A 22,464-nucleotide genomic window follows, 5' to 3' on the forward strand; every position below is an offset into this window, starting at 1 on the left:
CGAGAGAGGTCGAGGGACAGGCCTGGAGGTCGCCGCCCAGTCACGCACACGGACTCTGGGCCGGCGGTGCGATCCGAGAGGAGACATGAAACTTCGGGACATGGTCCGTGCTGTGCAGTAACTAGGTTTGTACCAGACGGGCCCACTTTTCATGCCAGGTTCCTGCACAGGTTTTACCGACGGCTCTGTTTGGAGAGAAAGCTCCCGCTTTCTTCCTTAAAGAGTTCTGGGCGGTTTTACGGGGCGGCTTGGGGGCGGGGACGTGTGAGGCTGTAAGCTGCACACAGCCGGAGTCCACACGCCGACACACGCCGACACATGCCTCCCCTCGGCCATCACAGCCCTCCTGTTCTCCCCTCCTGCCGCCTCCTCCAGGCAACGGCTGGAACGCGCCATCCCGCGGGAAGAAGAGGCCCTGGGTGCACGGGAGATGCGCTTGTGAGGAGATGGACCCAGGACACGAGGCCCGACTCCTCCGGACGACCCCCCCACGGTGAGGGGGAGCCCAGCACATGAAACTGAGTCAGGAACGTTTTTACTGAAACTCAGAACCGGTTAAAGGGAAGAAGGACGCAGCCTTCACAGACGGCGGGGGGGGGGGGGGGCCTGGACACTGACATGCTCCCCTGAGGCCTGAGCTCCGGAAGGTTCCGGATGGGGAGCCCCCTCTTGGGTTCCCTGCCTCCACGCAGGAGTGTGTTTTCTGGTGCTGGGTGGCCGGCGTGGTGCGGTGACCCAGGAACCCCAGCCCGAGGAACTCCAGCACCCGTGTGCAGCCGAGGAGGCTACAAGGTCACGAGGGGGTGCTCAAGGTCACGCTCCCCCTCGAGTGCTCAGGCTGGGCTGTCGCTCTGCCGCCGCCGCAGCACCTCCGCGGGACGCGGCCCTGGGCCTGGAAGCACTTAAGCCGTCACTTCACGCGCCACCTGGAGATAAACACGCTGGGTCCGTCCGAAGCCTTAATTGCGTAATTGTTTCCAGACGAGGTCTGAGCTGTGTTTATTATTCCACACAACAAGGGGAGCGGAGATCCCACCTAGAGCCCGCAATGCCCCTGGGGGGGACGGGGGGGTTCCCTCGGGTCCAGGCCCACGGCCTCCACGGTGGTCCCCGAAGACCTTGCAATGGAAGGGACCCTCAGGACTGCCCCCCCCGCCACATGGGAGGGGTCCAAGCAGATTTGACGTGGCAATGTAAACTTGGGACGAACTCCTTATCAAAAATCACTTTTATTTGGGGATAGTAATCAACATTGGTTTTTAATGGAAAAGAGAGAGTTAGTCATCGCAGTTACAAAAAGGCTGCCTTTTCCCCACCGTACTGATGACCGCAGGGTTCCCCGGGCTGCGCCCGCACCCTCAAGGGGGGGGGGGAGCGGGGCCCGGGCGCGTGGGAGGCGGCGCAGCGGGAGCGCTTCACGTGGCGGTCCCCCCCTACCCCGCCCCGGGACCCAGCTGTGAGAAACAGACACTCGATGAAAACGTGTGTGAACCTTTTACTACATTAAATCATGTTTATGCTGACTTCTTTCATCTCAAAGATGGTTTATCTCAGCGCGTGCGGGGCTGTAGCTGGCAGCGGGACGGCTCTCTCGCCGCGCTGCGGTCTTTGCCCCCGCCCCCACCCCAGTCTGTAAGCCCGGAGGGTCCGCGAGCGGCGGAAGGGCGGAGCTGGGTCGGCACCCGCCACCACCACCTCCTCACTTTCCTCGACCTGCGTCAGGGTTTCTTAAGTAGAGACGTGCCTACGATCGATAGGATCAGTAACGACATTAGTTATCAATAATAACTGCTGATTGCATGTGTTACCATGAGCTACGCTGACACAGGCGATATCACGCTGTGTGGTCTTATGTGCTGCTGTATGTGTCCTACCAGTGCATGGGACCGGGGGTGTGAATACACAATACTTTGCTATGTAACTGTCCGTCGTAGGGACACGGGGCGAACAGAAGGCAGGGTCTCCGCCCTCCGGGAGCCCGAGACACAGGTGTGAAGTCAGCCCGCGCTCAGAGCAGTGAGAGCGGGTAGGGGACCGTCGGAGGGCAGGATGGGTGGGGGGGGACACAGGGGGTGGCACGCCCTTGTCCCCACCCACGGGGGGGCCGGGCATCTGAGTGCGTCCTTCAGCCCTGGGCCCAGTGCCCACCCTCGTGACCTGGGAATAATGATGTCTACTTCCTAAGAAGGCATTGTAGGTAAAAAATTGAAATGAGGAAACTTATCAAATGAAATAACATTTAAACAGCGCATACTAGGAACTCAAAAGTAGTGGTGGGGATGGTGATGATGGTGGTGGTGTTGATGATGGTGATGATGATGATGATGATGGTGATGGTGGTGATGGTGGTGGTGATGGTGGTGGTGGTGGTGGTGGTGATGATGATGATGGTGATGGTGGTGATGGTGGTGGTGGTGGTGATGGTGGTGGTGATGATGGTGGTTGTGATGGAGATGATGGTGGTGGTGATGATGATGATGATGATGATGGTGATGGTGGTGGTGGTGGTGGTGGTGGTGGTGATGATGATGATGGTGGTCATGGTGGTGATGATGATGATGGTGGTTGTGATGATGATGGTGGTGGTGGTGGCGGCAGTGATACTTGTCAACACATTGGGAATGTGATTCCAGCAGAACAGATCTGCCCCCACAGCCGTAGGGCTGTGACGTACATAATGGAGGTGTACTGGATCTATTGACTGTGGTTTATTATTTAAAAACCACCCACTATGATTCTTATGAGACCACAGAACACAAATTCCACAAATACAGTGGTTATAAGTTTCACATGTTTTAAAAGCATTTACAGCCTTAACCATAGAACCCGCTCAGTGGTTTCCGAACAGAAAGACAGGGAGAAACCCGGGAGAGAAGTCCGGGGCGCCGCCTCCCCGAGGTGGGGGGCGGCCGGACGGCCGGGTCGGGTGTGCAGCTTTCACACCTGTGCACACCCGACGTGCACCGCTCCTCGCGAGCTGCCGCCTCACGCCCAGCTCTCACGGGAGAGTCACAGCAGGGACCGTCAAGTGCCACACGCAGAAACGACGTGTGAGGGCACATACTACACGTGTACACACATTCCGTGTAAGAGCACACGGATCTGTTATGTACAGAGAAGCGTCCATTGCACAGACTTTCCGTCTCGCCGTTTGGAGAGGGGGGGCACGCACCCACACGGATCCGAGGTGCAGCTGGCGAGCCGCCGTTTGCTGGAAAGAAGCTCCTGGGGGACGTTCTCTTTAAACACAGACATTCGCACAACAGAGCTGCCTAATGAGCACTTTCCGTCCTCATCGCAAGAGACAAAACTGGGGACTGACTGTGTCTGGTACGTTGTTAACTAGGCTCCTCTGGCGGCGGCCACTCTGCAGTAGCTGCAGATGCAGAGCCGTGGTGTCGTGCAGCGGACACGAACCCAGTATCACGTCCACAGGGAATTCTGCGTGGGGGGGAGGGGGGGTCGGCGGCCGGAGGGCGTCGTCCCCTGAGCACCAGCTTCCCCTGCGCCTGGAGGCTCCTCCCTGGAGACTCCCCCACTGTCGACCATCCAGGACTCCAAAGGGCGGGGCGGCCCCTCCCACACGGGTCCGGACCCAGAGGCCCCACTGTGCCCTGCCCAGCACCCACTCCCAACGCACGCATGCCACACGCCCCACCACCCGCGGAAACGGGGCCCTTCTGCAGGCTGCAGGGTGTGTCCTGCACCAGCCTCGTCGGCTGCAGGGCAGAGAGGGATAAAGCGGAGAGAAAAATGGGACAATTGTAGTAGCATAATCAGTAAAATATGAGAGAGGCAACTGCACATGGGTGTTTCTCTCCCTCTCTTTTTCCCTCTCTCTAAAAATAAATAAATAAAATCTTCTTTAAAATAGCGTGCAGTCTACTGGTTTACAAACCGAACAACAGATCAGCCCAAAGTCAAGACTTTCGTACCTCAGTGAAACACACTTCCGATGGCTCCGCTCACACGGGGTCCTCGCTGATTTCAGGGCCACGGCCCGCCCTCCGGGGCGTCCCCCACACTGACATTGACATCTGCCCCCCCCGAAAGGATCACCTCAAATAACTGCCCCCGGTAAACTTCGGGGGTCCTGTCCTCACGCCCCCCCCTTTATCTGACCTGGCCTTGGTGCTCACTGCGCCCCCCCCCCAGTCCGTGCTCCTGAGCTCCGACGGCGCGGCTCTGACCAACACCTTGGAGGGTTGGGCTGGGTGTTTGTTACGCAGCGTAATCCGGACAACCCTGGCTGACGCGCTGAGCAGCGCCCCCTGAGAGCGAGCACAGGTCCGGGCCGAGGGGACGCAGCCGGTCGGGCCGGGTGCGCGAGCAGCAGCCCCTGTTTGTCACAGCAGCGCCCGGTCCCCCCAGACGGCAGCGGGGAAGGGGCCTCCCCAGAGACTCGGCCGAGGGCCACTGTGGTCAGGACACATGGGCGTCCAGGTGCAACCGGCAGAGAGACGCCGGTGTCCTCAGTGTCACCTCCACAGCCGACACCCAGTCCCGGGAGGGGACTCCAATGGGTGCGGATGCCCCAGGCGCCTGCCAGTCTTGTCTGCAGCGAGGACGCTGGGGACCCAGAGCAGGCAGGAGGGGAGGCCGGCGTGAGACCCAACCCCCACCTGCGCTTCTCCCAAAGGCTCGTCTGCTGTCCTCGGAGTGGACGGGCCCCACACGCCCCCTCACCGTGACCGGAGCTGCTGCCCATGCGCAGCGCCCACGTGCTCAGCCGTCCGGCACCTCGAACCTGCAGTCCTGGGTCCGGGCCAGGACGTGGGGACAAGGGCACCCGGGACACCCGCGGGCACGGCACCCACGCCATCCGTGCTGCGGGGCCCGTCCGCCCGGACCCACCCGTTGCCGTGTCCGAAGTACGAGACGCGTTTCCAGGCCCCGGGGTCCCCCACCCTGACCACACGCTCAGCCCGGCGCGCGCTGGGTGAGGCGGCAGCTCCAGAGCCCGCGTCCCCCGGTCTGAGGTGGCGCTGCGAGACTACGCAGCCCTTTCTAACTCCGTTTCCAATTACCGCACGGCGCGCAACCCAGGATGGCGGGGAACTGATAAAATATGCAAATGCGCCAACAATTCATAGAGTGCATTAAAACTCCCATTTAAACTGTTAGTTAAGCTGTACGTGTTCGCACACGTAAACATTAACCCTCCGGAAAAATATTTCCTAAATGGCGGCACAATGGGAATCCCACAATGATTCGTAACAGGAGGGGCGGTCGCACACACTCAGGGCGGGGGGTGGGGGGGCCCCGAGGCTGTAAGAAGGGGCCGCCAGCACGGCGCCCCCACTGAGCGACCCCCCGGACCCTCCCCCGGGCTCCCTGCGGGCCAGGTCCCCTCCCCGCCTCCCAGGGGGGCGGCCAGGCGTCATCTCCGGGTCAGAAGGCCCTGCCCTGAGGACAGGACCCCAGCCTGAGGACCCCACACCCCTCCTCTGGCTCAGTGGTGCCCCTCACGCGCAGGCCCCAGCGGAGCTCAGCCGAGTGGAGTGAGATTGGACGGTTTGAACCTGACGGAACAGAATGGGTGGGCGGGTGCTGTCGTGTCTGGGGGCCCCCACGCTGGATGCTGAGGAAGGCCACCCAGGTCTCCTCCCCTCTGCCTCAGGCCGACCCTCCCGCCGACTGGAGGGGATGGGGCAGGGGGTCGGGGCCGGAACCACCCACAAACCGAACAAACAAGCGGCCCACCCTCCCCATCCCCCCTCTGGGGAGGGGTCTGAGCCCCACCCGGTGGGGAGGGGACCACCAGACAGACGGCAGCTCTCAGCACCTCCTCTTCCCTCCCGGGGGGTGCTGGGCGGGAACCCAAAGCAAGAGGTGAGGGACCCAGGCCCTCCGACAGCTGCCACGGCCCGGTGTTTCCATCAGCTTCCCAAAGGTCCGAGTCAGAGTGTGCGTCAGGAAAGGCTGGCTTTCGTGCAAAACGTGCTCAAGTGTGTTTTGTCTGACACTGAAGAACTCAGACCCCCTCGACTGTCTTCCCCCCGTTCTGCCCACGACACCAGGGAGCTTAGAGCGAAACAGGGTGACGTTCTGCAGCGGGACTGTCTGCTCGCCCACCCTCGGGGGTGTGGGCACTGCCACTCCCTTCTGGTTTGGGTCCTTATTTCCCTTTTTCGCTGTTTCCTCTGTGTTACAGCAGCACTTACTGACAATAGCCTCAGGTTCTTCTTGACAATGAGGATAAATAATGGATCGTCAAAGTAGGACAAGTACCTGAATTACATTAAAACGGCAGGGCAAGCCCGGCCTGGTGTGGCTCAGTGGGTTGGGGGTCACCCTGCAAACCCAAACATCGCCGGTTCGATTCCCGGTCAGAGCACATGCCTGGTTTCGGGCCAGGTCCCCGGGGGTGCATGTGAAGAGCAATCAACCCATGTTTCTCTCACATCGATGTTTCTCTCCCTCTTTCTCACCCCTCCCCCCTCTCTAAAAATAAATAAATGAAATCTTTTTAAAAACTGGAGAGCGAGAAAAGCGGCACTACAATGAATTCCAGGGCTCCTCTGGTCCCGGGAGGGTCGTTTTTGGGGTTCTCCGTCGCCGCGACGACGTCCAGGAAGACGACGCAGACGGCAAAGCTCAGACCCGGGACTCGCGGCCATTTGGGCCGACGGTCCAGCCCGCGTCCCGAAGGCCCTGTGAACCCCGGGGCCCGTTTTGGGGAGGAGCCGAGGGGACGAGACGCTCCTTAGCCCGTCCCTCCGATCAGCCCGGGCGGGAACAGCGGGCCCCGGGGTGGGGGGGGGGACAGCCACGTGGGGAACTCAGCACCATCCTGGGAGGCAGCACCCCGGGCGGCCCCGCCCGAGCGTCGGGCACCCTGGGTGGGGATCAGAGACGCTGCGCGGCCTCTCCAGGGTCACACAGGTGACGAGGGGGTGCTGGCAGTGGCGGCGGCAGGACTGGGGTCTGGTTTGTTTTCATGGCCCCGGAGTCAGAACGGCCCCGTGATTCCGGGACCCTCGCCGCGTCCCACCAGCGGACGGGAACTCGTCCCCGGCACCTGCAGCCGCGCGGTGGGCACGTGGCGCAGGAGACCTCACAGTCCCGGGAGAGCAGACGCTCCCGTTCCCGAGCAGAACTGCAGGAAACAAGCTCCGTTTGGGCTCATGAGGAAACCCCCTCCAGGGGGCGGAGGGGGGCAGGCCAGCACACCAGCTCCCCCGGGGCTGAGGAGGAGGCACCCCCGGCTGAGTCACCCGGGAAGCACTCTTTTCACAGGGAAAACCGGCTGCTCGGGAGAAACCAGCCTGAAGAGTCTGCACCTGGAGCGGCTTCCGGAGGCTTTTGTCCGGGCCAGGTGGAGGGGGAGGGGAGGGAGGGAGGGAGGGGAAAAAAACAAAACAAAACAAACAAAAAAAAAAAAAGGTGCTCCTCCGTGGGTGGACCAACAGTGACATCTAGTGGCCAGTTCACCAAGTGCATCCTCTCCAGTCCACCATCAACGTAGAGAACTTAATAGTGTGTATCGTGTTATTCCACAGATTTTTGCGGGGAAGCTAGAACATGCTAGAGGTTATGCTGGGCGTTATACAACACCCTTCGAGCCTACAGAGACCTCCCCACCAAAACCATCCCCTAAAAAAGAAACAAAAAAACAATGTCTGGAGCCTCCCATCCTCTTTGAAAGGCCCCCGGCGACCCGGCCAGAGGGGTCGGCGAACCCCAAGGGGAACAGGAGGCTCTGCGGGGTTCCCGGCCACAGCGAGGCCCCGGGGGGACCGGCTGGGGGCCCTGTGGGTGCTGAGTCAAGGGACACCCACGGCGCCCCCGCAGTCCCAGGAGGCTGGGGGCCCAGCGCCCCTCTCCGCACTGGCCAGGCCCTGCTCTCCTGAACCTTCACGACGAGTGCGCTGTCCCTTTCCTGCGTCTCCGGGGCCGGATCCGGGGGAAGGACCCAGGGGAAGGGCTCGAAGGGCCTGGTTTTCCGCCGCGGGCAGCACCCCCCAGCCAGTCGCCCCCCCGCGAGCCCATCGTTGTCAAGGAAAGGGGCCGTGTTGCCCACCTTGCAAGCGAGCGAAGAACAGACGAAATCTTTTTTGTCTCCTTCTTTCCTGGAGCGGCCTGTGTGAGCTGAGCGAGCCCCATGCCCGGCTTCCAGCTGGGTGACCGGTCACCCCCCGGGCACAGGACTCTCTCTCTGCTTGCCGCTCTCTGTCCACGACGACGTCAGGGCTGAGGCAGAGCCCCTGGGGGGCTTTCCCCGCCCCCCCACTCCCGGCAGGGCCGCGTCCTCAGGCGCCCTCAGCACCCCACCATCCCCCCCCCCCGCTCGGCTCAGAGCAGGGCCGCGCAGGCCGCACGGGACAAGCATCCCCAGAGTCGCGCACCCCCCCCCGCCGCCCGGCCAAGCAGGGCTCCCTTTCCTGCCTGTCCCCGAGGAGGGTCTGTGCTGCAGACCTTGAAGGAACCCCCATGGGGAAGACGGATCCAGGAAGGAATCTGTAAGCTCGGGACAGACTTCCCGCCCTGCAGGCCAGCTCTGCCGCGTGGCGGCTCCCCCACCAGGACCCCGAGAAGTAAACTTTCCAAGCGTCCTGGTTGAGGCGGCCCCACCGATTGGACAGGGCAGGCGTGCCGAAAGGCCCAGCATTTGAAAGGATTCACGCTGCCCAGAGCCCCTGAACGCTTCCCAGAGCCGTGCTTGGCAGATGGGACGACAGGCTGGAGAGTTAAGAAAAAAAAAAAAAACATCTGTTCACAGCAGAGGGCGAGATGGAGGGCGTGCAGAGACACGGCCTTCCCTCCTGCGGGGGACCCCGCCTCAGAGCAGAGGGGGAGGGAGGGGAGGGAGGGGAGGCCGGGGGGCCGGCCCCCCAAGACTGCAGGCTCAGTGCGTCATCATCATCATCGGGGAGGGCCTCCCACAGGTTCTCGTGGGGGAGACGGCGGAATCACCAAGGCCCGAGGGTCTGCCCCGAGGTCAGCGCCTTCGGAAGTGTGAGCGCCGTCTGTGAGGGGCCGTGGAGTCAAGTGACAGCAGTGGAGACGCGTGTCGGCTTTGGAAAACGTGGTTGGGCCTGTTTGCTGGGAGAGCGGGGCTGCCGGGGCTCTGTGGGGAGGGCGTCGGGTCCCGCAGTCCCAGACGGGAACAGGGGCCCCGGGACCACCCCTCAGCTGTTCGGAGCAGGCGAGCCCCAGGCCGGGGCCGGGGCCTGTCCCTAAGGCTTGCCTCTGGCTGTAGGACTCAGCCTTCACCCTAAATAGCAAAGCTCTGGAGAGAGAGGGGGCTCGGGGCTCCGCCCGCCTCGCAGGTTCCCTCCCGGTCAACCCCGCCGACCTCACACCCGGGGTCTGCAGCAGGGTGCTGGGGCGTGACGCTCAGCTGGAAAGTCACAGATGTCACTGCACCCAGTGTCACGCCGCTGCAGTCTGCTGGCTGCCCTCCTGCAGCCGCTACCGTGACCAACCGGCCTCCAGCAGCGCGAGCTCCCGCGCTGGCTGAGCGTGGGAAGTCAGGGCTAGGAGAGGCCTGTGTGCACATGTGTGTGTGTGCGTGTGTGCATGTGCATGTGTGCCTGCTACGGCGACCAGCTCCCAGGTGCGAGCTGCAGTTTCACTTCCCCGACAGTCACGGAGCGCCCCGTGGACGCCAGGGACTCGGCGAACAGCTACGACGGTCACCGAGGAAAGTGCGTCTTCTTCGCCTGCGAGGAGTTTACTGTCCTGCGCGTGGCCCCGCTCCGCCGCCGCAGGTTTGGGGGGTCCCAGGGTGTCAAACCCCAGGGAGGGGCCCTGGGGGCCGTGGCTCGGGGGTTGAGTGTTGTCCCGCAAACCGAAAGGTCGAGGGTTCGACTCCCGGTCAGAGCACATGCCTGGGTTGCTGGCCAGGTCCCCAGCTGGGAACATGGAAGAGGCAACTGACTGACGTTTCTCTCCCTCCTTCCCCTCGTTAAAAATAAATATTTTTTTTAGAAAACCAAGTTAAGAGACTGGATGCGCTTCGGCAAGTTCCATGCGCAGGGCGAGGAAGGTCAGCTGACCACAGGACGTGCGTTGCCCTGGTCAGTCGCCATTCTGTCTGCGAACGTTTGGATTTCCTTGACCTTGAGTTACCGGGAGAAAGGCCAACAGCTGGTCCGGGAGGCTCGGGCACAGAGCGAACCCTGCTGCTTCTACAGACCTGAAGTTCCCGCAGCCTCCGGCCGGCGCGTGAACGGGCCGGTCCGGCGTGGGGCCTGGGTCCTCAGCGCTGCGTTATACTCTGCAGGTTCCCTAACGGGAGTGTGCAAGCCAGGTGCCCGTGAGCATTTACGCTGGTGTTGAGCGCCCCAAAGTCCCCTCACCGGCCCTCCTCACCTGCATCCCTAGCTCCCGGGACTCCCCAGTGGCCTACGGACCAGGGCTGGGGGTCGGGACTCAGAGGCCAGGTGACGCGGTGCAGGGGCCGGGGCGGCTCCAGAGGTCAGCCCGGGACGGCCTCGGGCAGCCTGGAGCAGCGAGGCGGTGAGGACCGCGTGACGGCAGCTGGCCCACGTCTCACGGGCCGGCCCCACACGGAGAGTGCGGGTGTCGCTGCCGTGACGGTCCCCACCGTGTGACATTAAAAAGGAAGTCGTCCCCACAGCGCCCCCTGCAGCCGGTTGGCAACCCCCCACGCTCTCCGGCAGCATTGAAGACAGAGGTCTGTGTGAGTGGCCACTTCATTAAATCACCAGGGATCCTACTGATCTGAGAAAGATTAATTGCCAGAAACTCCTCAAGGCTCAGGAGTGGAACGCCCTCCCGGAGGAGGGAGGGGGGGACCGGGCCGCTGGGGAGGCAGCGCTGTGCAGCTGTGCGCCCGCCCGCGCCGGGTCACAGGTTCGACCGGAAGCCGGCCTTGACGGAGAAGCGCATCATGGGCTTCTCCCGGGGCCGCAGCAGGCAGATGGAGCTGGGGAAGCCCCTCAGACGCAGGCGGCCGACGCCTCCGTCCGGGTAGATGGTGAGCCTGGCGTGGGTGACCACGTCCTGCAGCTCCGGGGTCAGGCTGTTGAACACCTGGCTCTCGTCGGGGGACAGCTGCAAGAGAGGCAGGCCCAGAGCTGCCGGCCACCCCCGGCGGGCCAGCCCACCCCCCCACCACCCCCGCGCCACCGTCGGCCGGGACTGGGGGCCTTCCGAGGTAGACGTCACTCCCTGGCGGCGGCCCGGCTGACCACCGAGGCCGAGGGCGGGGGCGATGCCCAGACAGCGCGGCTCACATGCTCGGTGCCGTGACGGGCGCGGCGCTTAACAGTAGTTAAGGGGTCAGACCGACAGGACCAAGTGGACAGGGTCCCCGGAGGCACCACCTGCCTCATGGGGGAGCAGCCTGCGCCCTCCACGCTGAACCCCACCGGGGACCAGAGGAGACCCCTGCGGCCAGTCCAGCATCCACGCCTCAGGCGGACGCACCCTTGCAGCCTCGATAAACTACTTCCTTTCTATAAAGTCGATGTAACGCAGCACCATTCTCCCACGGGTTCTCCGCACACGCCAACTTACACCAAAACTCGGTTGCCGTGAAAACCAGTGGAGTGCGGAGCCCTCCTCTGTGCCACGTCAACACTCAGAGACGTGTTACCAGGGGGCTGAGCGGGCGGTCTAAAGTGGGGGGGCTGCAGACAGGGAGGGGAGGCCCCGCGCCGCCCTGCCCACCCCGCCAGGCAGCCACCAGCCCCGCAGCCCGCACCTTGGTGACTGGGAGCAGCGCCTTCCACCTGTGGCCCGGGAGGTCCCACCGCTGCCTGATCATGTCCTCCTCCTCCTGGGTGGTCAGGATGCAGCCGTCCAGGCTGCAGCTGGCGGGGGAGCTGCCTGCGGGCACAGAACCGAGAGGGGCTGTGTCCACGCCGTTGGCTCTCGGCACAGACCGCGTCACGGGACAGCGGGCATTTCAGGTCGGACCCAGAGCCCGGCAGAGAGCAGACCAGCGCCCCCTGCCCCCTCTCAGCAGAAGCAACGGGAGGAGGGCTGGGAGGGGGGCGCCTGCCCACCCGCGATGGCGCTGGGTCGCCCCCCGAGATCGGCGTTGGTTTTTCGCGGGACGCGGAGGCGGAGGCTGCGTGTGCTGGTGGGGTGTGTCTGGTGCACTTCCTGGGCCGCAGCTCTGACTGACTACTTGGGTGCCGCTCTGGGGCGCATCTGAAATCATCGCGGAGCTGGAAAATCTTCCCTGACGGCGGCAGCACGCTTTGTAACGTGGCCATAAGAAGCAGGCATACTGAGCTCAGCGGAGAGTCTGGGGGGGGATCCTGGAGTGTCTCTGGGTGCAATTACACTGTCCTGAGTTTCTCCTCCGCGGTCAAGAGACTCGTGGCCTCCGGGCGCTGATGCGAGTTTGGGGGTCACCCAGTCGACCTGACGTCTCATAACAGGGGAGCCGGAACGCTACGCATGGAGGCCACTTACCCAGAGCCTCACGGCCGGTGGGCGGGGACGGCACGCCCAGCGCCCACTGTCCCGAGCCCCACCCCCAGGGAACACACCCGTCCTCGCCACCCCGGCCTTCACGGTCACCTTTGAAGTGTCTGGTGTCGACTTCGACCTGCGTGACCACGCCGGGGTGTGCCAGCCGGAAGACGGCCCACTCACAGCCGGCAGGGAGGACCGCGCCGCCGCCCTCGATGCCCTGGGATTCCAGAGGAGAGCGCGTCCGTCAGCCGCGGGGAAACCAGCCTGCACCCGGCCGGCGTGCACTCAGGTTGTTCATCTCTCGCCCTGGACGCGCCGCGCCCCGCGACCCGGCGTGCGAGCGACTTTTTGTGCCGCCGCCCCTTTGCTGTCGAGTCCGTCGGGTGGCCGGGAAATGCTTACAGGTTTGTCATGAGATTTCTGTGTCGGTTCTGAACTCGCGTGCAGGGCTGTGCACGGCAGGGTCTCCATCCGACCCGGCCCGAGGGCCCCCGAGTCAGTCCGCTGCGGCCTTTCAAGGGGGCAGGCTCTCGGCCAGGTTTAAGCCACACGCGTGTGACCTGCCCCCAAACCTTAGTCCGTGGGGAGGAGGGTCCCCTCGCCTGTCCCTGGAAGCGCGGGGTGGGGGGTGTCGTGACGACCGACCCGAGAGAGGGTGTCGACCGCCGAGTCCTCAGTGGGACTCGCGCGCTGGGAGTGGCTCCTTACTCTGCTTTCCTCTCCACTTGCTGACGCCGGCGAGCCACCAGCCGCGCCGTCTCTTGGGCCACGCGCCCCCCGTCCCGTGTTCACGCGAGCGCTCCCGCCCGGGCACACACACAGATACCAGCAACGACCAAACTGGTTTCCCCGCCCCGCCTGTCCGTGCACCTACTCGGGGTCCTACGCCGTCAACCCGCAGACCCCTGGTCGGCCCCTGGCGCTGTGCCCCGGCGCTGGGGCAACGGAGCAGGCCGCCCGGGGCGCGTGGGAAGCAAGCTTCCGCCGGAACGGCGAGCACGTGGCCCCTGAGAGAACGCGTCTCCTCGGCGCGGGGTGGGACCGCGTGGCCTCACCTGCAGCACCGGCGGCCGGTCGCGCCTCCGCGCCGTCTCCCAGCCGTCGCCCACGGCCTTGGGCGGGCCCACACCTGCGGGGGGGCGTCGGCACACGTGACTCCACCTCCCGCGCGAGAGGCCGCGGTCGCCGGAGCAGCGGCACCGCAGACCCGCCCGCCTGCCCTGCGCGCGGCCGCAGCGGCCGTGTTCGCCCAAGGTGACGCTTCAGCCGGAACCACGAAGGGAAACGGCCGAGGACGTCTCGTCGCAGAGGCTCGAGCCCCGCCCTCGCACGCCCCGGCCCGGCCCCTCCCCGCCGCCCCCCCAGCGCCCTCTCACCGATCATCCTGTTCGGGTGCCCGAAGCAGGCGTTGCTGAATCCTACGCAGGCCCCGCCGTACGCGATGGCCACCAGGTCCAGCGGCTCTTTGGGGTCGACGGCCGCCCAGTCTTTCTGCCCGATCCCGTACACCCTGAGGCGTGCGACTCCCCCGTCTGGAAGGGAGGGGTGCCACCGTGTTTTTTGGGGGGTTGGAAGAGCGGCTGTTTGCGGGTCGTAAGCCACCAAAGCGAGCGCCCTGCCCGCGCCCGCGCCCGCGCCCTGCCTTCCAGGGCCTGGACCGAGTTTCTCCGCCGCTTGCCCAAAGCACGCTGGTGTCGCCTAGGTGTCGCCTAAGTGTCGCGGCCTCGGGGAGGCCCCCCTCTGACCTCCCACAGGTCACCTCAGCCCACCTGCCTCCCGGGTAGATTTACCACGCCCCCACCCCCACCGCAGAGTTGCTCCACCGTCCAATCGCAGGCTGGAGCCCCTTGTTTGCTGTGTGAGTCCCTGCTCACACGTCTCCCAGGTCAACCAGAGCAGAGAATCTCCGAACCGCTGCCTCTCTCGTCCCCTCTGTGTCCTCCTCTCTACCTGGAACCGATCCCGGCACATAGTAGGTCTTCGTTTTCCACCTGAATTAGTGACTCCAGGAAAGTCAAAGCGCAGCTGGTCAGCTCACCACAGATGACACGGTGCCTGGTGCCAGCAGTCGGCATTGCCAAATCCCGCACAGGCTCCGGCGAGAGCCGTGCGGCTTTGCTTTCACGAGGACGCAGCACTCGGCAGTGCCGCCGGGAGCGCCAGAGCTGAGGTTCGCAGAAGCGAGTGGCCGCTGAGCGCCTCAGCCGCCCCGGCCTCGGTGCACAAAGCTAGGAGCAGGCACCAAGATTTGCCAGTGCCGTCTACTTCTCGCAGAGCGAACGGCTTTCACTGGTTCGAACATTGCTTCCCGGAGCTAGGAGCCGAGCATTTTCCCCGTGGGAACTCAAATGCATCATCGTCATCAGATGCTCCACTGGAGCCCAGCCCCGCGCGTTTTTGCAGGAGACACGCGGTGAGCCCGGGCGATCCGGAGCCGTGTCAGTGGAACAGCGGAAACCTCGATTGACAGTGAGTCGGCCCAGACCACGTGGGCGTCACGCCCGAGACCAGACCCAGCGCGGGTGCCGGAGCGGGCGCTGCAGCGCCGATCACGCTCAGCCACGTGTGGTCGGTCTTCACACGCCGGCGTCTCACGGGACAGCGTGGGGAGCAGAAACACACTGCGCCCACACGCGGGCCAGGAGACCCCAGGGCAGCTGGTGGAGATTAGAAGAAATAAAAACAGCCACTTAAAATCCCTGGAAAGTGTCCTAAGGGCATACGGTGAAGGACGCAAAGCTCATTCCAGAAAATTGGCTGGAGCTCAGTAAGAACCGCGAGATTCCGGTTCTGGAAGCAGGCCAGCAGCTCCGCTCCCTGGTCCCACTTCAGCAAGGTGCTGGCTCCAGACGGGGGTGGCCGGGACCACAGGCCTCGTCCTGGCTGGTGTGGCTTGAGCGCTGGTCTACCAACCTAAATGTCAGCGGTTCGATTCCCAGTCAGGGCTCAGGCCAGGGCTGCGGGCCAGGTCCCCAGTAGGGGGCGCTTGAGAGGCAGCCACACAGTGATGTTTCTCTACCTCTCTTTCTCCCTCCCTTCCCCTCTCTCTCTTTCTCCCTCCCTTCCCCTCTTTCTAAAAATTAAAAAATAATAATAAAATTGTTCTTAAAAAGTGAAAAAACCCCACAAGCCTCTGTGCCATCTGACAGCTGGGGGGCTTTCTTCCTGGGAGGGGCAGGACCCCGGCAATTGTCATTCTGTCCCACTGGAGGGCGAGTCCCAGGTGGGTCCCAGCCCCCACTGCCCCTCCTCCAGGCGCCCAGGTCCCCAGGCGGCGTGCCCCCGAGAGAGAAGTGTGCCCTCGAGGTCCCCAGCCCCAGCCCAGAGCCACGGCTCGGAGACTTGCCCAGGAAGAGGCTGGTCCCAGAGCAGAGAGCTCCAGGCCCCTCTGCCCACAGGCTGAGTCCGCGGGCCACAGAGCGTGGACCTCCTGAGGTCCGAGCGAGCGACCTCAACACCAGCCTCCGAACCGTCCCCCCGAGGGAGCCCAGTCTGACCGGGTGGGCAGCGCAGCGCCCCGCGCCCCGGGCACCGCCCAGCGGAGAGAGCAATTGGATGGTGCTGAGCGGCCGGCCGACTGCGGGCAGCGTGGGGAGGAACAGGGACCGTGGGGGCGCTCGGCCGGCCACGGCTGCCACCCTGATGGGTCCCCGCGGCACCGAGGCTGCTGCGCACCCTGAGGAGCCTCCCACCGGGACGGCGCCCTGGGCTCCGCCAGCGGACGCAGCCACGGCCTGACCCCACGGGCGCCTGGACAGGCGACGAGGCGACTGTCCGAACAGGCGGCGTGACGGCACGAGCCCCTCCCTGCTCTCCAGTGCGAGAGCGAGCCCCGGTGTGCACGCACACGACACGCGGACACGCGGCCTCTGTGCGACGTCGACCAGCGACACGCGGCACCCTGCAGGCCGTGGGGGCGCAGCGGGGCCGGCCCAGGAAGTGACCCCACGCACGCTCGGCTCGGCTCCGCGGGGCGGACGGGGAAAACCAGCGGTGGCAGACCGGGAGGCTCCCACGACAGACAGACAGACAGACAGACAGACAGTCGCTGCGTGAGCGCGAGTGCAGACCGCTCTCCCTCCCGCTCGGGTGTCTTCAAAGACACTCAGCTCCAGTTCCTCGGGGGGTTGGGCACGGTGTCGCTGGGTTTGCAGCGTCTGTGTGCGACTCAGAGCGACGATGCCACCGCAAAGGGGGCAGTTCCCGACACTCCCGCGGGGCGAGGCCTGGACACCAGGCTCTCCCAGAGAGCAGACGCGCCAACGGCCACCCTCGGGACACCCGGACCGGGGCGGGTGGGGCGGGGCAGCTGCATCTCCCATCCGTGCACCTGCGCCGCCGCCCCGCAGAGACGGCGGGGAGAGGACCCGCGCGACCGGGCCGGGCCACACGCACCCGGGAAGAGGTTGAGTCTCACGTGCGTCCACTTCTGCAGGGAATTCACCAGGAAGTAGTTGTGGCTGCAGGCGGGCTTCCCCGGCGTCAGCTGCGTCATGGGCACCACGCAGTCCCAGCCGTCCGACTTCAGCTGCGAGGGACGGGCGGGCAGAAAACCGTTGGTTGGCGCGGCTCCCCGCAGCGGCGGGCCTCGAGTCTCGCGCCCGCGTGGGGCTGGCGGGTGCCCTGCGGCAGGCAGTGCGGGGAGCACTTCGGTGAAGGTCGTGAGGCAGGTCCAGGTCTACTAGGCAGAGCACGGCCCTGGCTGTCCCCACACTGATCAGCGGGCGTTCTGCCCATGGTGGGGGGTGGGGAGGCCTGGGGAGGGAGGACCAGAGCCCGGCTGCCTTCCCCTTGGGGAGCCTGAGGGGGGCGCCGCCAGGACAGCGGTGAGAACAAGCCGGGAAGCCCAGGGCTGCCCCCGGGGACCGCAAGGTCCGGGGCACTCCGCGGGCGGGAACCCTGCGGGGATTCCCTCTGGGTCAGAGCTTCCCCGGGACAGGCCCCGGCTGCCTGGCGGTCCCTCGTCTCCCCGCCTGGTGCGGACCGGCACTCTTGCCAGACGCCGGTGAGTTCACTACCGGACAAGCAGGCCTCACAGCACAAGCAGGGGCCGGAGCGCCGCAGTCCCAGACTGGCCGTGTCATTACGTTCATCGGGCATGGGCTCACCTTGTCAAATGCCTATGGAACGTATCTGGACTCCGGCAGTTTCTGGACCCCGGCCCCTGACAAGCCCCCGCCCTTTCCCGGAGACCTACCTGGGCGACAGCTTCCCACTCCGCGGGCGTGGCCGCCACCCCCGCCCGGACTCCTCGCTCCGGCAACTCCGGCTCCTGATCTGCAGTCAGAGGGACCACAGGGGCGGGGTTAGGGGCTCAGGACGCAAAGGCACACGCACCCTGAGTGGGCTGCGTGGTCATTCCATTCGGCCGACCGCACCAGTGACGCCCCGCCTGCGTCCAGAGCGTCCGATGAGCGGAGTGACCCCAAGCTTGTGGTGCTCCTCACGCGTGGGGGCTGACAGGCGTCGGCCAGCACACTTGCCCTCAGGGTAGGCAATGTCTCCAGGCCAAACCGGAGCCGGTCTCTCCCCTGACCAGCGTTTTCAGACGTGGGGTCTGGCAGGGTCTCTTCCAGAAGCACGCCCCCCCCGGGGGGGTGGGCACCCTCAGAGCCAGCCCCACCGGGTGACCCGGGAACCTGAGCACCGTGGACGGCTGGCGGCAGGCGGGCTCGCTCGTCCGCCCAGAGTCACTTCCTGCTCGCAGAGGAACCTGCCACCCAGCAGCACCTGAGTCCCCGGGTGCCTCACTCGCTGTCTCTCCGGGGCAGAGCCTCTGACCCTACGGTGCTTTTAACATAAACTTCCCAGCTGACTTATCTCCCCAGGACGTGTCTGCACACGCAGGCGACGGCCCCGGTTTCTGAAAAATTAACTCTGGGGCCAGCGTCAGCTGACGCAGATGGAAGGACTGAAGGGACGGGTCCGACTTAAGGGTCCGTGTGACTCCGGCCCACAGGCAGGGCCCCCAACCAATGCCCGGGGCTGCTGCGTCACCGGCCCCAGGCTGGTGCCACGGGCTCCGTCCAGGCCTCCGGCGGCGTCCCCACCCTCCCAGCACCCTGCCCGCCACACCGCACGGTGACACTCTGGGAGAGCGTGGGGATAAGGCAACCTGAATTGGGTCAAAGGGCATTGCTACGCTAGAGAACAAAAATCACGGAGTGTGCCGTTGGGAATCCGAGCTTGGAGGCCCGTGGCAGCCAAGTGGCCGAGACGAGCTGCCGAGTCTGTCGGGGCTGGTGACGCACGGCCAGGGGACCCAGGGGCCTCAGGACCCCACGGGGCCATCCCGGGGCCAGGCGTTCCCAAGGCACCTGCTTCCAAGTTCGCTGCTTGAATGGAGATCCGAGGGGCGTAGCTGCCCGTGAAGTATGAAATGTCCACGTCGAAGCCCCGGATCACGCCCTGTACCCCCAGCTTGACGATGCACCAGTCGTGACCTGCGGGACCCGGACGACAGAGCACCCCATCACCCCGAGGCCGGCAGGGAGCTGCTGACACAGCGGAACAAACACACTAATGTCCCGCGGTGACCTCTCTGCCCGTCACAGGAGACAGGACGGGTCGGCTCTCAGCTACGACCTCAGGGTCTCTCGTCCCGGGGCCCCACGGACCACCGCCCCCATTTCCCGCGGGCGTCTCGTTCTCAGAGCAGGGCTGGGACGAGCCCGGGACGCCGAGGGCCGAGGCTGAGCCGTGGCCATCGTGGGTGCTGCGTGTCCTCCCGCAGCCGACTGCCCGGCCTCTCTGGGCCTCCCTGTCCTCCCTGGGGACCAGGCCCAGGTCAGCAGGTGCCTCGCTCGCTGTCACCACTGCAGGCTCCAGGGTGTCCGCTCCCGCCCCCACCCAGGCCCCTCCAGTGGGAGCGTGGGCTGCCGTCTGGGGGGTCAGTGGATCGCTGCGCGCCCCTCACAGGCAGACCCCTGCCCGCCACCCCGCGTGCGGATGTGCTGGGCTCCGGTCATGCCCGCAGCCCCGGGAAATGCAGAGAATCGCAGCCACCCAGCACGTCCTTGAGACAACAGACAAGGGCACCTTTACAAGCATGTCTTCAGCTTTAAGACACGCATTTCGAGGGTCTCTGAGGAGCAGCGATGAGTAAAAGCGGCATCCCACAGGGACTAGAAGACAGTGCTCCCCGTGGCGGGCCCAGACGGCGGGGCGGGGCAGAGCACGCGTGTCCCCCCAGGGCCGGAAGGCAGGGCGCCCTCCCTGCCCCCCATGCCCCCCCATGCCCCCCTGCACGCTGCCACCTTCCCAACGAGCGTCTGGCTCCTTCACGCCTGGGGCCCCAGGTGACCCGGTCCCCACCACCCCTCCCTGAACGCTCCCGGCCGCTGTCCACCACGGACCCCTGAGGTCACAGGGCACCCCGGGGCCAAGTCCGCGCTGCCCCTGGGGTGCCCGTTTGCGCACGCCCAGCGGGAAGGGGCGGGCCCGCACGGTCACCTGGGGCCCTCCGCCTTCGGGTCTCCCATCCGTCCATCCACTGGCCGAACTCCGTGTACTCGTGTTCCTTGAAGCGCGGGCCGTCGCTCTGAGGGACAGAGGTCCGGCGAGGCCGTGACTGGCCTGCGCTCCGCCTGGGCTCCCAGCGGTCAGCTTCTGCCCGCGGCCCAGGCCCAGGCGGGCCTGCAGACAGGGCGCTGGGGGCGCGCTCGGTGGGCCTGGCGGTGCCCGCCCCTTCTGCCCCGCACGGGTAACCCACGCCCCGCCAGCCGGGTCTGCAGGGCCCTCGGAGAGAGAAGTCCCCCGTGCGGCCTCCTGTTTGCAGCTGGGACCTCTGAGCGGCAGGCAACACGGCGTCACAGCCAGCGCCCGGCCCCGCGACGGTGCGGCTCCCGCTGCCGCCTCCGCTGTCCACCCGCCAGCTCTCGGCACCCACGGCCCGTGACCCCCACCCGCCTGCTGGGCCGACGGTAATTCCCTCGGCGGGGCCACCTTCCCCCCACGCCAGCACCGCGCCCCCTCCCTCCCCGGACCCCCACCACGGTACCTTTAGGAGGTTTTCTGCAGGAGCGAAAAAGTCATCTGTTGCGAACATAATCTGGGCAAAGAAAGATGACACGACGTAAATTAACCACCGCTTGGTCCCATTCCCCGGTGAACCACTAGGAGGCGCAGTAGGAAGTAAATTAAACCACCACTTGGTCCCATTCCCTGGTGAACCACTAGGAGGCGCAGTAGGAAGTAAATTAAACCACCACTTGGTCCCATTCCCCGGTGAACCACTAGGAGGCGCAGTAGGAAGAAGACGCCGGGAACTCGCCTGCGGGGAGCGAGACCAGGAGCCCCTGAGCCCCACGCTGTGACGCTGTGAGGGGGTCCCCTTCCACCACCGCCCTCCCCCCGAGTCCCCCACCTCCCGCCCGGCGCTTCTCTGACTCCGCTCTCCACCTGGGCCCCGACCCGGGGAAGAAAACAAGCCGGCTTTCTTCTTTGAGAGGATCGGGGACCCCGGGCGTGTGCCCCTCGCACGCAGAGCCTGTGGCCGAGCGCCTGGGAGCGCTGGCTGGGAGCCGGACGTCTCTGAGACCGGGGTGCCCTCCAGACTGCACTCAGAAGCAAACCGGGGGCCACCCCGCCTGAGCGGCGCCCAGCAACCACGGCTGCGGCCTGGAGGGGGCCCGGTGTGCGCTGGCCTGACCCCGCGCAGCGCCAGGAGGGCGCCCTGGTCTGCTGGGTTGGGTGGGGCTGCCCCGGGGAGCGCGTCCAGGCGACCCGCAGGGGGGCCGCCGTGCGGGCGCCCCTCCCGGGCTCCACAGCCAGCAGCAGCCCCCCTCGGTGGAAACCCTGGGGGCACCAGGGGCCTTTCCTGCCTCTCCGGGCTCACCCTGCGCACCCCCCGCCCGCCACAAACACTGGAATGTTCCAGAAACACTAGCCCAACTGGACCATGTCTGCCCCTCTGCAGCCCGCTCTGTCTGAAGCTCCCCAGGCCCTCTCTCTGTCCACCTGGGGAGCTGCCTGCCCAGATCAGGGCATCACTGCGGCCGGGTCCTTCCCCCCCTCCCCCGCCCAGCACACGCAGCGCCTCCGCCCGCGGCGGGGCGAGAACGGTGCGCAGTCCTGGTGGTGTCTCAGTGCCTGGGGCGCGGCCGGCGCCTCCCCGCCTCTGCACGTGGCGACGCCTCAGTCCCTTCGCCCCCTGCAGGCGCCACCGCGCCCGGCCCTCGGTGCGCAAAGTGTCCTTTCTCAAAAAGAACCTAAGGCACCCGCTGAAGAAAAGTTCTTTGGAAGCCCTTGGTGGCCGGGGGCTCCCGCGGCCGGGCGGGCCCTTCTGCCGGACCCCCGCTGCCCTCGATGCTGTCCCTGCGCTGGGGACCTGGGCCCCTCGCGTGGCGTCACTGCGGCTGGCTCCTGCCACCAGACCCCCACTCACCTTTCCGCCCACGGACTCAGACGCCATGTCGATCAGCTGGACGAAGTCGGGGGACCGGGACAGCTTTCCCTCCCTGGGCGAGTCCGCCATGCTGCCTGGGGGGCGAGAGGCAGGCGCGGTCACCCTCGGGCCGTGTGGGGCGGGGGGCGGGGCCTCCTGCAGGCCCCCAAACTCCAGGCTGAGCTGGGCGAGCAGCCCAGAGGGGGCTGGGCAGGTGTGGCGGGTGCACAGCCCCTCCGGGCGGAACTAAAAGGCGACTCTGCCCAAACATGGGAACGGGAGGGAGTCAGAGCAGTGCCCTCTACGGCCCACGCCGCAGCGGCGCCCAGGGCCCGCGGCAGGGGGACTTCGCGCCTCGTGCGCCTGGGCGATCAGGGGGCAGTCGCTGGGTGATGGATCGCTGGGTGAACGTGGGCGAACCTGCTTTCGCAAGCTCGCTCCGGCCCACCCGCGCTCCCTGGAGCCCACCTCCGACCCAGGCGGAAGTTCTCCGGGCTCCTGGCTGCTCTTCCCAGCGCGGCCTGGCGCGTGGACACAGCTGCTCTCACTGGCGGAAGTGAGTCCACTTTGGGGCGGGAGCCCCACGCCCCAGGAGCCACTGCGTGCCCGCTCTGCTGCGGTCCGCAGCACCGGTACACGTTCGGGTTTTGCTCGGATGGGTGCCTCTTCGTTTGGGTACAGGT

General features: G+C 65.6%; 1 protein-coding gene across 1 annotated transcript; it reads right to left on the reverse strand.

Annotated features, from left to right (window-relative positions):
* Positions 1-10,815: 10,815 nt before the first annotated feature.
* ALLC (allantoicase) lies at positions 10,816-21,871 on the reverse strand. The gene is made up of 11 exons (XM_045844718.1): positions 21,782-21,871; positions 20,396-20,446; positions 19,849-19,936; positions 18,714-18,839; positions 17,594-17,673; positions 16,792-16,924; positions 13,773-13,928; positions 13,452-13,525; positions 12,502-12,613; positions 11,675-11,799; positions 10,816-11,022 (listed from the first exon to the last, which is right to left on the reverse strand). Exons 1-11 carry the CDS (start codon positions 21,869-21,871, stop codon positions 10,816-10,818), a joined length of 1,242 nt encoding a protein of 413 aa, XP_045700674.1.
* Between the last annotated feature and the right edge of the window lie 593 nt (positions 21,872-22,464).

This window comes from Phyllostomus hastatus, unplaced genomic scaffold, assembly GCF_019186645.2.
Source record: "Phyllostomus hastatus isolate PE091 unplaced genomic scaffold, TTU_PhHast_1.1 phas_contig_402, whole genome shotgun sequence".
Lineage (NCBI taxonomy): Eukaryota > Metazoa > Chordata > Mammalia > Chiroptera > Phyllostomidae > Phyllostomus > Phyllostomus hastatus.